Here is a 16,007-nt window from a genome sequence, read left to right on the forward strand (position 1 = left end):
TCCTGTACTCAAACCCTCTCGCTACGAAGGCCAACATACCATTTGCCTTCTTAACCGCCTGCTGCACCTGCATGCTTACCTTCAGCGACTGGTGCACAAGGACACCCATAGAGATAACAAAGTATCATTTTAACAAAGGCATTCAAGTCCATAAATTCGACATAATCAATGACAAGAAACTGAGGCATAATTTTGTTAAAATAAGCGAGACAGAAAAAAAAATACACAGTAGTTTAACATGTTAAAGATTTTATTTTCGTTAAATACCATGGGACAGGATTGGTAAGAATGGAGAGCTTTCAATCAACATTTGCCTCACAGGGGATGTTTCTGTGGCTAGGGAGAAACTCTGCATTGATAAACTGGTCAGCCTTCAGCAGCAAGGAAAGGAAGGGGGTCATTTACAAGGAGGCACCTTTTTTTTCAGTACATCTGTCATCACTGGTAAACAAGTGGCATGAGCAACCTGACTATAAAATGAAGAATTTCAAGAGGTAATCCAGCAACAGGTAACAAAATTTAAAAGGATTAAAATAACATTTACAAGACACTTAACATTTCATTCAACTCTTATTAAACCACAGAGAGAACAACTCATTATTTCCAAGGACCTTTATGTGAAACCTTGAGACACCTGCTATTGATGTTTTGACAATGTACAACTCCAATTATCCAAGAACTGAAAGTAATTTGTGTGTTCTAACCGGGTGAGATCATTAAAGGCAAGGCCTGTAAGATGCTGTACACAAACATGGTCACTGTGAGCCATACTACCAATGATATGGCAGATCAACAGGACATTTCAGGCCTCAATAACTTGCATGCTTCCTCTACAAGATGAATTTCCCTAGAAAGAATCCAATGAAAATGGCTGCAATTACAACAAGGAGGGAGGGAAGAGCAGTGGAGCCGTTGTCTCTGTTTGCAACATTAGATGTGGAAGACACTGGGTTGCCTGACTGAGCTGTCTTCCTCAGCCTCAGTCCATCATCCTAAAGAGAACAAAACAGTAGAGTTACAATGGAAATGCACCGCGTTAGGCAGCATCTCACAAATTCTCATAATTAGTCCAAACAGTGAGAATTTAGTTTTGTATCAACAGCCATTTGGCTCTTACCACCAATTGGTTTGCAGGCCACTGAATTACAGATACCAGAAACTGCATTGTACCCCTTATTTTTTTAAAATATTTATATGAACAGTCTACATTTCATGCAAAGCTTAGTCTCAAGACAGGTCAACAAGCATCAAGTGGAAACAAGTTGCTTCTCCACGCCAGGAAAACATCTGGAAAGGCAATCACTGGCCTGTTTTTGGGCCCCACCAAGTGGTCAGTTCTAGAGCAGATTTGACCGCAGCAGGAATAAGTAATCTCTGCTTTCAGTTATGGAATGACGCATGGTTTTGAATGGCAGAACAGTACAGATTAAGTTTCACCATCTATCCTATAGACCATAATATATAAATTTACACACAGATGGATAAATATTTTAATTGTCTATTTATGAGGGTTAATATCTCATTTATGTGTTCAAATCCTTCCCAACAATATTTTCATTCCTTCAGTTTGTACAGGAGGTGGGGGCAGGAAAGAGTCTGTGTATTGGCCACAATATTGACTCAAAAGCTTGAAGGCCAAAAATAATTGTTACAGTTAAAAAAGTCATTTAATTCTGATGTGAGACACAATCCAAAAGTTTAGTCTCAGATTATAACTGTTCCATATGACCTTTGCTTTCGTGGGAAAGTCCACTAGAAACTTGGAAAGATACATAAATTCCAACTCCAAGCGTTCAGAAAAGCTTTTTGGAAAATTTCAAACAGGAAAATTTGAATTTGAACCAAAGGCAACAAGCTGGACGAGTGCCAGTCCGGGGCAAGCATATTCTAAGGATCCCATTCAGTCTCCTTTTCAAAAGGAGGATGATTGTCATCTGGTTCAAATGGAACACATTCCAGAATTCTGAAGGATATGAGTGAGAAAACAAGTGAGGTTCAAGAGTTAATATTTTGGGAGCTCCACCCAAGTCAGGCGTTAGGAAATGCTTTCCCAATAATCAAAAAAAACTACAACCTAATATTCTCGTAGGAAAAATGATCAGCAGCATTTTACAGGATACTAAAGGCGACAGAACCCATGAGTAGTTAGCATGGCTTCAGAAGCAAAAGGACATGCATCGCACAAGATTACTGGTATTGTAGGAAGAAGTAATTATATTAGTGGCTAAAGGTTCGCCAGTGGGTGCGAGTTACTTGGAATTTTTAGACAGCATCTGATAAAGTTTAGTATGTGATGCTTTTAAAAAGTCTCACGGAATTGATGCAATTAATTAGCTGGATTAAACACAGGGTTAGAAACAGAAAGCAGATGATGAAAAATGGAAAACGCTCTGCCTGGGCATGGCGCAGTAAGAAATGAGAGTTAAGTGTGGGTCTGCTGCATGTCTGCTGCTGCTCATCATATTATTATGAAGGAAGAATAGTTCTGAATGTGAAGATAACACCAAGCTTTTTGTCCAGGTGACTTTTACAATTTACCAAAACAGAAGAAACAAATTAAAGTTAGCATATGAAAAAATATAAAAGTGCATTACAATCTCTGATCTTCATAAGTGCATAATTGGGTGCTCAATTATTCAAATACCCTGAAATGTGCTAGGGATATTTATAGCATTCAAAGGGATCTAGATCAATTAAGTAGATTTTATTATTGACAAATCAGAAGGGAACACATTTTAGAACAGCAAATATATGTTCATAATAAATAATGTTCATTGTTCATAATAAAAAATGTTCATGAACAACAGAAAACAAAAAAGGATTAGGGTACAATTACTGACCATTTACTCAGTGACCAGTCAATGTGAAACTAAACAAAGCTACATTTCAGGGTATTTGAATAACGGAGCACCTAATTATGCACTTATGAAGATCAGAGATTGTAATGCACTTTTATATTTTTTCATATGCTAACTTTCATTTGTTTCTTCTGATTTGGTAAATTGTAAAAGCTGCGCAAAAATGCAGAGGTACAATTTTAACTATAAACGGTCAAGCATGCAGATTATGCACTATAATGTGGATAAATGTGAGGTTATCCACTTTGGTGGCAAAAACAGGAAGGCAGATTATTATTTGAATGGCAATAGATTGGGAGAAGGGGGAAGTGCAGAGAGACCTGGGTGTCCTTGTGCACCAGTCGCTGAAGGTAAGCATGCAGGTGCAGCAGGCGGTTAAGAAGGCAAATGGTATGTTGGCCTTCGTAGCAAGAGGGTTCGAGTACAGGAACAAGGATGTCTTGCTACAGTTGTACAGGGCCTTGGTGAGACCGCACCTTGAGTATTGTGTGCAGTTTTGGTCACCATACCTGAGGAAGGACGTTCTTGCCATGGAGGGAGTGCAGCGAAGATTCACCAGGCTGATACCTGGGATGGCAGGAATGACGTATGAGGAGAGATTGTGTCGATTGGGCTTATGCTCACTGGAGTTTAGAAGATTGAGAGGGGATCTCATCGAAACCTATAAAATTCTGTCAGGTCTGGACAGACTAGATGCAGGAAGGATGTTTCTGATGGCCGGGGAGTCCAGAACCAGGGGTCATAGTCTAAGGATAAGGGGTAAGTCATTTAGGACTGAAATGAGGAGGAATTTCTTCACCCAGAGAGTGGTGAACCTGTGGAATTCTCTGCCACAGAGGGCGGTGGAGGCCAGTTCATTAAATATATTCAAGAAAGAGTTGGATATGTTTCTTGAGGCTGAAGGGATCAAGGGATATGGGGAAAAGGCAGGGACAGGGTACTGAATTTGGATGATCAGCCATGATCACATTGAATGGCGGAGCAGGCTCGAAGGGCCGAATGGCCTACTCCTGCTCCTATCTTCTATGTTTCTATTAAGCAAAAAAGTTGGTAAGAATCGGTTTGATTTGGAAATCAAAATGAACTCCGGTGACAAAAACGCACACATCGACTTGGTGCTGAAGGGTTGGAAACATAATAGCGTAAATCCAATCCTTAAAAAGTTCAGAAATGGGATGCTGGAAATTACAGGCATTATTTTGAACTCTACAGAGTAGAAAAAATTAGTCCAATGCAAGGAAGCATTCAAAAGCAACTCGAATCAAGGCAATAACTCCAAGTTAACACGAGGGGTTGCATCAAGTTTATTTTAATTTTGGATGCAACTATAAAATCAATAAAGGGAAGATGGTTTCGAAAGTGTATTTAATAAGGTTTCTCGAGTATTGTGGCTGAAACAAAACTGTACGCGAGCCACTATATTTAATAAAAAATGTTCATGAACAACAATTTAATGCTGTAAATTTGGTTGGCAAGATAGAAGAAAACGATACTGCTGTCAATGGTAGTACTGTAGTTCCAACTTGTGATCTAAAATTACTCACATTAAGAACTAGTGTAAAGGATAAATGTGTTGTTTTAAAATAATTTCATAATGTGGTAGAAGATGGGGATATGTCATATGGAAGTAGGAGAGTTAGCAGACACGTATATAACAAAACTAAATCTTGAGTGTATCTATTTCACACTTTGAGCCCATTTACAGAATGTAGGGCAGTTAACAGTCTTTGAAAGCATTAAAAAAAAATCAATATTCCTGACTTAGCACCAAGTCAGACGACAAATCAGAATCAACAGCTTTTAACTCCAAAGCAACGCTTTTCTGTTTCAGCCTATTTACTGGTAGACCATTCTCTAACAGGTTAGAGAAACTTCTTCTGTACTTAGTAACCAAATTTACACTCTAAATAGGTAATAGCAATGTTCCACCTCCTGTCAACAAAGCATAACTTGGGAATTCCAGATGGCTTTAGATGAAAAGAACACTGTTGACAGCTGGCATTTATGAGACACAAGAGACTTGCAAAGCTTTCAAAATCTCATGGCAAACAGCAGGGATGACCATAAGTCCAGGCAAGTAGCCTGTTAATCCCAGATTTTGTTGGTTTAATAAGGCTGGTCTGAAACCAAGACTTGTTGAGTTTGGTCTTGAATTTGATGGAAATATGAACCCCAAAAACAAAATCAAAACTAGGGAGAGAGAGTTAGGACGGAGTCTCTGCTTCTGAATTATATTCAGTAGGGCATTGATTTTAATGAAGATCTTTGCAGTTGTATCCAAGTCAACAACGTACATGATATTTTGCTTTTTACATACACAACTTTCCACTGCACATTACAGAATAATAGCAAAAGGAATGGAAACACCAAAAAGGAGGCAGAGTTTAGGGGTGGGATTGTAAAAATGGGATTGAAGAACGTTCTTAAAGGAGAGGGGTAGAGCAGCAAAGGAATCGCAGGAGGGAGTTCCAGAAATAGAAGGGCCGAGGTGGCTAAAAACTTTGCCACCACCAGTGAGACAAATGTGAGACGCAAAGGCGGCCAAAATCAGAATAGTGCAAGGAGGGGCTTGCAGAGATAGAGCGGAGTGACGCCATGGAGAGACTGAAGACAAGGATTTTAAATTTAATGAGACGGGAGAGGGGAAGCCAGTAGGTTTGAGAGAAGTAATGATGGACTAGGCATAGTGTAGGATGGGATATGTACAACTGCAGTTTGAAGACGTTGGAGTTTATAGAACATCAACAAAGAGAGATGCATTGGAATAGTTAAGCCTGGAGATGACAAAAGTAGAGTGGTTCGGCAGTACAGTAACCAAGGTAGTGTTGCAGAGGTAGAAATAAGCAGTCTTGGTGACTGAGAGAATATCAGATTTGAAGCTCAGCTCAGGGTTGAAGAGGACACCAACCCTACGCATGATTTTGTTAAGCCTGAGGAGGGCCAGGGAGGGAGATAGAATCAATGTCAAGGGATGATGCTGCAGAGGGGCTGAGGACAAAGTTGCACAGAAAGAAATAGACAATCTTGATGATAGACAGGATGTGGGTTTGAAACTCATCTTAGTATTGAAGATTTTGCAGTCTGGTTCAGTTTGAACAAGTAACTAGGGAAGAGGATGGAATCAATGGCAAGGGAGCAGATTTTATGGCAGGGGTCTTCTCTTTTCAAGTTAGTGGAAGTTGATGCTTATCCATGATTTGATGGTCGGCAGGCAACAACTTGCATTTATAAAGCACTTTTAATGTAGTAAAATGTTCTAAGGCAATCTGACATTAGGGAAGTTGTCACAGGAAGTGAGTGAGGTGAAGATATAGATGGGTGTCATCAGAATACATATAGAAACCATCACCAAAGAGCAGCTTCTAGATGAATGAGGAAAGGGACAAGTATAGATCCTTGGGGATCCCAGAGATGATGGTACATTGGTGTGAAGAGAAGTAATTGCTGCAAATGCACAGTCTGCAGTCAGACAGGTAGGAGTGGAACCAGGTAAAGATAGTTCCAGAGGAGATGCAACATATTAAATGCTGCAGTCAAGGTTAAAAAGGAGGGAGAGAAGTCGAGGTTAACAATGAAGGATAATGTGTCACAGTCAAGAAAATCATTTTGTAACATTGACCAGGGCCATCTTGGTGCTGTGAGCAGGGCAGAAACCAGACTGAATGGATTCAAACTGAGGTTTGGCAGGGACCTGGGAGGTGATAATGCATTGAAGAATCTTAGAGTGGACAGAGAGGAAATGAAATATGAGCTATTAGAAACACAAGCTACAGCAATATACATTTCCATAGGCAGTGGAGATTTGTGGGGTGGGGGGAAAGAGAAAGAAAGACTTGCATTTATATAGTGCCTTTCACGACCTCAGGAGGTCCCAAAGCGCTCGACAACCAATGAAGCACTTTTGAAGTGCAGTCACTGTTGTAATGTGGAAATGCAGCAGCCAATTTGGGCACCGCAAACTCCCACAAACAACAACAAAATAAACAACCAAATCATCTGTTTATATTGTTAGTTGAGGGATAAATGTTGGCCAGGACACCTGGAGAACTCCTTTGCTCTTTGAATAGTACCCTTTTACGTCCGCCTGAGATGGCAGACGTTTAACATCTCAGCCAAAAGGCAACACCTCCAACAGTGCACCATTCTCAGTACTACACTGCATTTCAGCCTAGATTATGTGCTCAAGTCTCTGCAGTGGAACTTGAACCCACAACCTTCTGACTCATGTCAAGGATGCTGACACTTAACAGCTAATTGTCATGAGCTACATGATGGTTATTCGTCACGACATTTGCTGAGTTAGGAGTGGTTAAACAGGAAGTTATTTCAAGTAAAGCCAACATCATTTAAAATCTTAAAAGGACAAAGTTTAACTTCTAAAGAAAATTTCAATTATTCCAATCATGTTATCCAATATTGTGTCATATTCAGCCAAACTATCAGCTAAAAAACAAAACTGAGACACTTGTGTACCACAGCAGGGATATTCAAGAGGTACTAAGGAGATGGGTGAAAATGGGGGAACACAGTAGTGTGTTTAGCAAGATTTAAGGTTGTTTTAAAAAAAAATAAAGACTTGTTCTCTAACTATAGTGGAACCTTACTATAAGCTTTTTGGGAACTTCAACTACGATGGGCCGAAGGGCCTCTTTCTGTGCTGTATAACTATGACTCTATGACTTCACAATAGGTTTATTTTATAATAAAAAGGGAATAGAAATTAAAAAGTGATTTATTTTGAAGGGGGAAGAGGACTACCAAGTTTTGGACACCTTACTTTAGGAAGGATAGCAAGGCCATGGAGAGAGTATGAGAGAGATGCACTATGACCAAAGATGAGGATTTTGATCAAATAAACCAGAAGAAACTATATCCCATGGTCAGTGAGTCAGTAATTGGAGGGCATCAATTTAAGATCATCACAAAGGGGGCGGTTAATAATTGTTTTTATTTTTTTTAATGTATGTTGTTAGGGCATGGAATGCCCCGTGAGAAACAGAAGTAGAAACTATAATAGCTTGTTAGAGAGAAGTAGATAAGTATTTTAAAAAGAAAAAAGGTAAGAGGATAAGGAAAGGGACTAAGTGGATAGCTCTTGCACAGAGCTGGCACAAGCATGATGGCCTGAATGACACCTTCTTCTGTGCTGTATGGCTCCATGACCTACTGTTAAAAAGCTATGCTGAGTGGCCCAAATTAACTCATGTTTCTCCACGTGCTTCACAATTTAATTCCAGTCTGGTAGTTTACCAACAATAACTGGTCTATAAGTTCCTAGCTTATCTGTCTTCTTTAAGGCAGGGTGCCACATTTGCTACCCTCCAGCACAATTTTTATTTGCACTGTTGGAAAATTAAGGGTTAGCGTCTCTGCTAGCTCTTCCCGCGCTTCCCTCAGAATCTTCAAATGTTAAACCAACAGGCCCTAATGATTTGACTACCTTACGTTTCAGTAGCTTCTTTAGTAACATAACCTCCACTAACTGCACTACATGGATCCCTGGGTGGTTCCACAATCTCAATAGCCAGCTTCTCGCTGAAAACTGAGCAAGTATTTATTTAATATATGATGTGATATTATGCAATACAAGCCAGAAAATCCCAGGCTCAATTCAAACCCTCCAGTGCAGAGGTTGGGTTCCTACAATTGGTCTTTGCACCCCTAAATTAAGGAGGGGGGGAAAAGTATTAGCTAGATTTCCAGCTCCTGAATGCTAATTGGCAAGGTACCTTCAAAACCTAAACCAGGCAAGAGTTGGCATCTTCAGGTAAAATTTAAACATTTATAATGCTGGGAATGGCAATTTGTCAGATATGGATTGCAATTTAATACAGTAACATGCATCTTGTAATCTAAAATCACAAGTGCATAAATTCAGTATCAAGCAAATCTAAAAAAAAACTTTAGAAAACATCATAATGCCAGATCACTATATACACATTGCTGTATCAAATAGCAGTAAATCAAGTTTACTTGGAAGTAGTGGAACACATTTTAATCCAGGATCGTTATCCCAAAATGTATTTCACATACTATAAAAACTGGTGTATAAGACCACTTGCACTTCTGCACAGACTCCCAAGTTATGAGAACTTGCAGTAAAGTGCAATTTATGCACCAGGTTTCACAGTATATTTATCTTCTGAATCCTGAAAGCAATCTAACAATGTGCCTTCAAATATTTATAAAATCAGAGGTGACCCCCCCCCCCCCCATCTGTGTTTTTAGCTCTGACTTCTTTTTACAAAAATACATGAATGGGATTCCCATCCCCTTAGCAAGTTTATCCTGAAAGTTGCTGAACCATACCATCAAGAAGGTCGGAGGTTCAATGCCCAACGTCTGCAGTAATGAAGTCTGAACTGCTTCTTTCACTTAAAGATCAGATTAGTTTGTGATCAAAATGGTTTGTCCCTTGATTTATTTACAGCAGTGTTCCTTTGATTTGAATACCATTTTGTTTCATGGGATAGATTTGCACATTTGATGTGTGAAATGTTCATATTGGTTAAGTTATGTATCTCAGTATTTGTGATATTGGTTTCTCCATGGTCAATTGTACATATATGAACAAAGTATTGCAGAGTATGTACAAAAAACATTACTTCAGAAGGATGCTAATCAAAGTGTTTGGTTTCGTATCCAATAGATTAAACAACTCAAATTCTTCCAAATTGTGGTACTAGATTCAACAAGAATCTGGGCTTATCGCCCTACTGGAGGACAAAGATACTTTACGATACACTGATACGGAAAGTTTTACGAGGAGACAGAAGCAATTGAATTTGATGTACATATCTAAAGAGATTCAAAAACAGACATCCCAGCGAAAGGTAATCAATCCATAACAGACTGTCTCATTCTATGTATGAATATATATAATATATATATATATTTGCATGCCTTTGATCCTATGGCAATAGCCATCATTTCAAAGAGTTCGGTAGTGTAACGCAAGTCTAAATCAAATCAAGTAAATAGATTACAGCAAGTACAAGCTGTGAATCCCTTGCATACACACCATCAAAATAATAGGGGGTAAGATCTGCTCATCCGTTAAACCATTGAGACAAACTGAATATAAATGCAAAATTATAACACTTGTTGACTTGCATTAGGCAGAGCATTACCATTACCCTCAATTACACTGGCTTATGGGCAGAGAAGAGAGTGAGAGTTCTTGCTTCTCTTCATTATCCAATAACTGCTAGATGTACATGTGTGGTCCTCAGGTGATGATAACATCAGGTGAGTAAAGGATCAGGCTCAGCTGTGATACACCCCATTCTAATCCTGCAGACACACAGTCAAAGCTCAAGTGAATAGTGTCCACTTAGTCCAAGTACTGGGGGAAGACTGCTGACCATCAGTCAGAGCCATGGTAAGGAAAAAACACTTTTTAGAAACAAGAAAAGCTCATTATTAGGCACAACCAGTTTATCCCTCTTAACTATTTAAACACAGTTCTGTACTATAATGGTGTCTTTATATGCACATTTTGCATAGGCATCATCTGCAAGTAAAGCTTCTGTACTTTTACTGGAGGATGCATTCAAAGGCAGTCAGGTAAGTTGGTGTACTGGTGCAATGCAACACAGTAGGTTCCAAGCTCGTATCTGCAATTCTGTGGCACACTACACTGGCTCATCAACTTACTCAACTGCCTTTGTGCGCATATTCTAATAAATGGTCCAAAAACCTCCCTATCCCACCCAGGCCAACTGATCACAACAATTCTCGTGGAAGGAGAAGGGAAATGCAGGTATTACAATCATGTACGCTCTAGCAAACGAATCTTGAGCAGCACTAGTTGAGGCCTGGAAGCAAGTGGCCTATGTAGAATCATAGAAATTTACAGCACAGAGGCAGGCCATTCGGCCCATCGTGTCTGTGCTGGCCGAAAAAGAGTTAACCAGCCTAATCCCACTTTCCAGCTCTTGGTTCGTAGCCCTGTAGGTTACGGCACTTCAAGTGCATATCGAAGCACTTTTTAAATGCAATGAGGGTTTCTGCCTCCACCACCCTTTCGGGTCGTGAGCTCCAGACCCCCACTACCCTCTGGGTGAAAAAAATTCTCAATTCCCCTCTAATCCTTCTACCAATTACTTTAAATCTATATTTATACTTATACTCTGTTAAATAATGTATAATGGAAATGTAAAACATAACAGGAAACAAAAGTATGACAAGTGAAGAAACTGAATTTTTAAAAGGAATATTACTCGACAATATGCTTGATCACGTCAGTCCATTCTGTACATACAGTCGAAGCCATTCCTTGGTCAACCTGAAATGGGGTGCATTAGTACGGCGCAGAAGGAATTCTTTCCCTTTCTCCATTCCTTCCCTCCCCATGCCAGTGTCTGGTGGAGATTCAACCTCCGATCACCTCATTGATTGTACCAGCCGCTTGAGTGGTTCCAGTATCTGGTGTTAATCTCTCAGGTTAAGAGCAACATTCTTCTGCCAACATATCTTGACAGACCTCCAGGAATGAATGTGTTATACTGTGCAAAGCTTTTTGTACTGGTTCATAAAGGCTTACTTTCAGCTGTCGATTCTCATCTGTAACTTTCACCAACTCAACTTGAAGCCTCTTGCATTCTTCCATTAGTTTCCTCACTTCAGTGTCATCCAGTGAAGCACTGGCAGATTTTGGCATTGCCGGTCCATCTGATTTAGGTGCATTCGTTATTCCAGCAGATTTGCTTATTTCAAGATCATTCTGTACACATTTTAAAAAAGGAGCATTATTTATGCTTAATGTACTTATGAAAGCTTGTTTACACACAAATGAATTACAGCAGTGTGAAACACATATGGTATACCCAATGTCTTTAAAAAAAAAAAAAAAAAAAAAAAAAAGTTTTTTGGTCAACTACACGAATTTACAGACAAGTTATTCTAACAGGATTCTCAACATACAAGGTAGATACTTCCTTTAAACATTGATTATTTAGCTCATGCACGAACACTACTTTGAAAGAAAAATCTTCTCCCACAGAAAAGCGTTATGTATTTACACTTAATACATGTGCCCTCCTTTATCAATTTAACTCAGATATGATCACTTATTAATCTTTTGGGATATCTCCCATTACTCAAATATTTAAATGATGTATTAAAATATACAGAACTGCTACATCTTTCATCACCCGCACATTGTGAATAATGTTCCTTTTTGTCTTAGCAGAATGTTGTAATGTTTGAAAATACCAGGAAATTGTAAGTATTTGCATAATAAAAGTTCCCTTGCTGCCATTTAAAATTTGAGATTACATACGGCAATGAAGAAAACCTAAGACAGTATCTCCGATAAAACTTCAAATATTTTGTTTGACACAGTTTCTGCTGAATACACCCATCTAACTTTGTACAACCGTAAATGTACAGGTTCAAATGTTAAAAGAAAAAACTTCTAAATTTAAAAAACAGTATTTACTCCATTTCTTATGCATACCTAAAGACCTGCTTATGGTTCAGAATCTAGAAAATCCTATCCACCTTCTGCAAAAATGTCAAACATATATGCAACCAGAAGAACAGTGGACTCCTCTTATTGTCTTTTTGTCCGTTTTCTAAACTGTTAATTCTTCCATTTTTGTTACAGTACATTTTTGTCACACCAGTCAGATGAGTGCTCACAGCTCCCTCAAGATGGGAAAAGAAAATTAAATCCCCATTGCACTGCAGCAGCAGTCATCTGAAAAAAGGCCACTGCATTTTGATTTGATTTGATTGCAGAATAATTAAATGTAAATGCTTTGTGCCAGAGAAACGACATATGGAGCGAGTGTCATATTTCCCCCCCATTATTAGTTGCAAACGTGACAACAGGAATCCACTGTACGATTCTTGCTGCAATACTTGCATTAATCCTAAACTGAACTACTTGCTCACTAGAACAGACCTGGACCTTCTGCACTTTGGTTTCACTGGTTGGGGCAGATATAAATCCCTGCAGGTCACTTCTATGGCTACCACTGATTGGAGTCTGACGGTTGCCACCACGGATTGGAGCATGAAACCTGAGCGCATTTCCTGGTGTGGGTACAGCACGTGGAGGTGGTCGAGCACTGTCATAATAGTGCACAAAGCTGTGCAGATCCATCTTTGCTGTATCTAATGGGGTGTCTAAATCACTGCCTAATGGATCGCATTCTACAATCTCGTTCTGCTACATAGAAAAAAAAACTTCAGATAGATACATGCAATAATAACTAGCTTCTCTTTTGACTCGCATAAGCAGAGCTTGCATTTCTTTGTTTTTGAGGTCTTTTAGTAGTTTTGTCCTAAAAGAAAAGCACACATTATTTAAGAGAACAGTTATCTGATAAATGGCACACTCCTCTGCTGGTTTTGAGTCAAATATTCCAATAAATTGACATAAGTTTTGTCCACTGTTACCAATGGCATATTTACAGAAGGGGGAAGAATTTTTAAATATATAAACACACACACGTCCAATTGCTTATAACAAAAATGCATGCCCTTCTTATAAGCCAAGTCCTCTGTTAACCTTGAAAGCACTCGTCACTGCATTTGTTGCGTCAATCATACAAAGTTACTATTTCAGTGAGGTCACTAGTCTTTCAACAAAGCACAATGCTGGGCATGTGAAAGTTTTATGCTGTGTCCATTTGAACAATTATAACCACAAGAGCCACACAGCACAATTAGATTTTTGTCCTTCCAAGTCTGGGAAGCAGCAAGACCTCCAAGACACCAATGGGAGCAAATTGAGGTGACTTAGTCTGACTTGCCCTGTATCACATTTGTACTAATATATTAAATACACGTAGTAACAACACTGATTTAGTTATTCACTAGATGAAGTTTTAAGCCCACAATCTTGAATTTAGTATGTTTATATGCTCTTGCAATAATTCTGTTAAATACTTCACAGCAAGCACTTGGTCTAATTCCAAATTAAACAGGGGAAAAAACTACGACAGAAAGTCAATTCAACTAAAGAAAATGTGAAATAACAACAGAAAATGCTGGAAAAACTCAGCAGGCCAGGCAACATCCGTGGAGAGAAATAGAGTCAACGTTTCGGGTCGAAACCCTTCTACAGAACTGAGAAAAGGCAGGAAATGAAACAAAAGGCAGTTTGGGGGCTGGGAAATGGGGGAGGGGATGAAAAGAGGAGACATTAAGAGATAGCAAAATGGAAATCCGAAATAACAACAGAAAATGCTGGAAAAACTCAGCAGGCCAGGCAACATCCGTGGAGAGAGAAATAGAGTCAACGTTTCGGGTCAAACCCTTTGTCAAGAAACGTTGACTCTATTTTCTCTCCACGGATGTTGCCTGGCCTGCTGAGTTTTTCTGACATTAAGAGATATTCAAGGTGAGACGAGATGGTAATAGGACAGGTAAAGAAACAGACAATGGCTCGAGATGAAGTGTGAAATGTGCTGGCAGAGTAAGAGACAGCTGCCATGTGGGAGAGAGAGGAAAAAGGAAAAGGCACAAACCATTAGTTTAAAGAAAACATGAGTGCTTTGGCTAATGCAAGACAGCGAGAACTGAGGTCAGCAATAATAAAGGAAATAAGGGAATTACTGAGTATTGTTATCGACTGTCCAGATAAAAGATAAATGGAAAGGTTTTTACAAATCAATCAGGCCTGTAAAAGGGCCCGAATGTTTTATCATCTAGGATTTCAATCACCCAGAGACTGACGAGGAAAACAGCAGGGGGGGGGGGGTGGTGAATGCTTCTGCGGGTAAAGCATGTTTGCTTTCTTACTCATCATTTTCTTAAAGGGAAAATGTGGTCCTTGGCTAGTCTAGATCTAATCTTTACCAATGACCCAGGTTTGATACATAAAGTGCAGAATATGCAAAAATTATTACAATAACCATATTCAAATCAAATATGCTTATAAAAGGTATACAAAAACCATAGTAATTCAAAAATAATACTTTAAAAAAAGAGCCTTTGAGGAAGTGATTTTTTTTAAACCAGTTAACTGGACACAGTAATAATTGGTAGAACCTCAAAGTGTCTGAAGAATTGTTTGGTTCCACATTCACATATAATGGCTAAGAGAAGGCGTGATGGATTAGGAAGTCCTAACACTGGATAAATATTTGGCTTAAAATTGGGTAGAGGTCATTTGTGAGATCTCCTCAAGAGTGTGTCTTGGGACCATTGCTACTTTAATACAAAATTAACGTCCAAATTTCTATATTTGCATAAGATACAAAAATGGGAAATAAGAATGAAAAATTCAACCAGATGCTGCGTCTTTGCAATTAGATAAAGAATAAGTCCATTCATCAAAAGAAACTTTCTTCTAAAATTACAATTACTCAGGAAGCAAAGACAGAAAATGATTAAAAGTTATTTACATTTGTGATAAGTAAAACAACTAGTAGTAGATAGTCACTACACTTTGTGCTGTACAATCACAAAGTACGGCATCTGTACAAGCAGAAAAGTTACAACTATTCTACATGGGAGAAAAAAAGTCAAATATAACCTTCCAGAACTCAGTGAACAGTCATTTTTGTCTCTTCACTGTCCTCTTACCGATTTCTCATTCTCCAAAGGCAATTCAAAGACACATCTCAGTTTGGAGTCCATGAGTTCTTCAGACTTTGCATCCTTCCACTAAGGAAATGAAAAAAGTCTGTGTAAATAACCACTCCTTGGACACAGAAAAATCATCAAAAATTATCAGTAGAAACAGTAGCACAAACAGTGAAGAACTCACTTTAAAACTGTTCAACAACCTATCCCAAAGCGCGCACTGTCTGCAGACGAGAGACAGTCAGTTCAATAATGCATATCACAAGCTTTCAATTAAAATTAAAAATTTTAAAGGCCACTTTTCTACGGTTAAAGTGGTAATTTGCCAGAAATCTGGAGATTTTCATGCCAAAAAGTGCCGCATTTACTGTAGAATTCCAGACTAGTATTTTGATAAAAGGTGCAATATTTTCAGATCAAGAACAGTATTTTTTGAATTTAGGAAACTAATTAAAGAAATGCCTAGTCTAAGGCGAACAGCACCTTTTTAGTATGATACAATTACAGAACAAATCAAATGTGCTTCAAGTTTTCTTGGTAGATCACAGTTAACTGGACTACAGTGAAATACTTTCCAGCACCCAGTTTTCTAAAAATTAAATAGATCTT

At 38.7% G+C, this 16,007-nt stretch overlaps 1 protein-coding gene across 2 annotated transcripts in view; it reads right to left on the bottom strand.

Annotated features, from left to right (window-relative positions):
* Nucleotides 1–232: 232 nt before the first annotated feature.
* LOC147114589 (vesicle-associated membrane protein-associated protein A-like) overlaps nt 233–16,007 on the bottom strand; it is an 84,831-nt gene continuing 69,056 nt past the window's right edge. Inside the window, exons 4-7 of one of the 2 annotated variants that reach the window (XM_085992359.1) lie at nt 15,399–15,479; nt 12,769–13,035; nt 11,404–11,583; nt 233–992 (exon numbers count right to left, since the gene is read on the bottom strand). In XM_085992359.1, coding sequence (XP_085848485.1) covers nt 831–992; nt 11,404–11,583; nt 12,769–13,035; nt 15,399–15,479 — 690 coding nt within the window. In that variant the 3' untranslated portion in view covers nt 233–830. The remainder of the gene's footprint in view (nt 993–11,403; nt 11,584–12,768; nt 13,036–15,398; nt 15,480–16,007) is intronic. The other variant, XM_085992357.1, reaches the window with a different exon arrangement.

Source organism: Somniosus microcephalus, chromosome 7, assembly GCF_052327205.1.
Source record: "Somniosus microcephalus isolate GS21.2 chromosome 7, FLI_Smic_1.0, whole genome shotgun sequence".
Classification (NCBI taxonomy): Eukaryota; Metazoa; Chordata; class Chondrichthyes; order Squaliformes; family Somniosidae; genus Somniosus; species Somniosus microcephalus.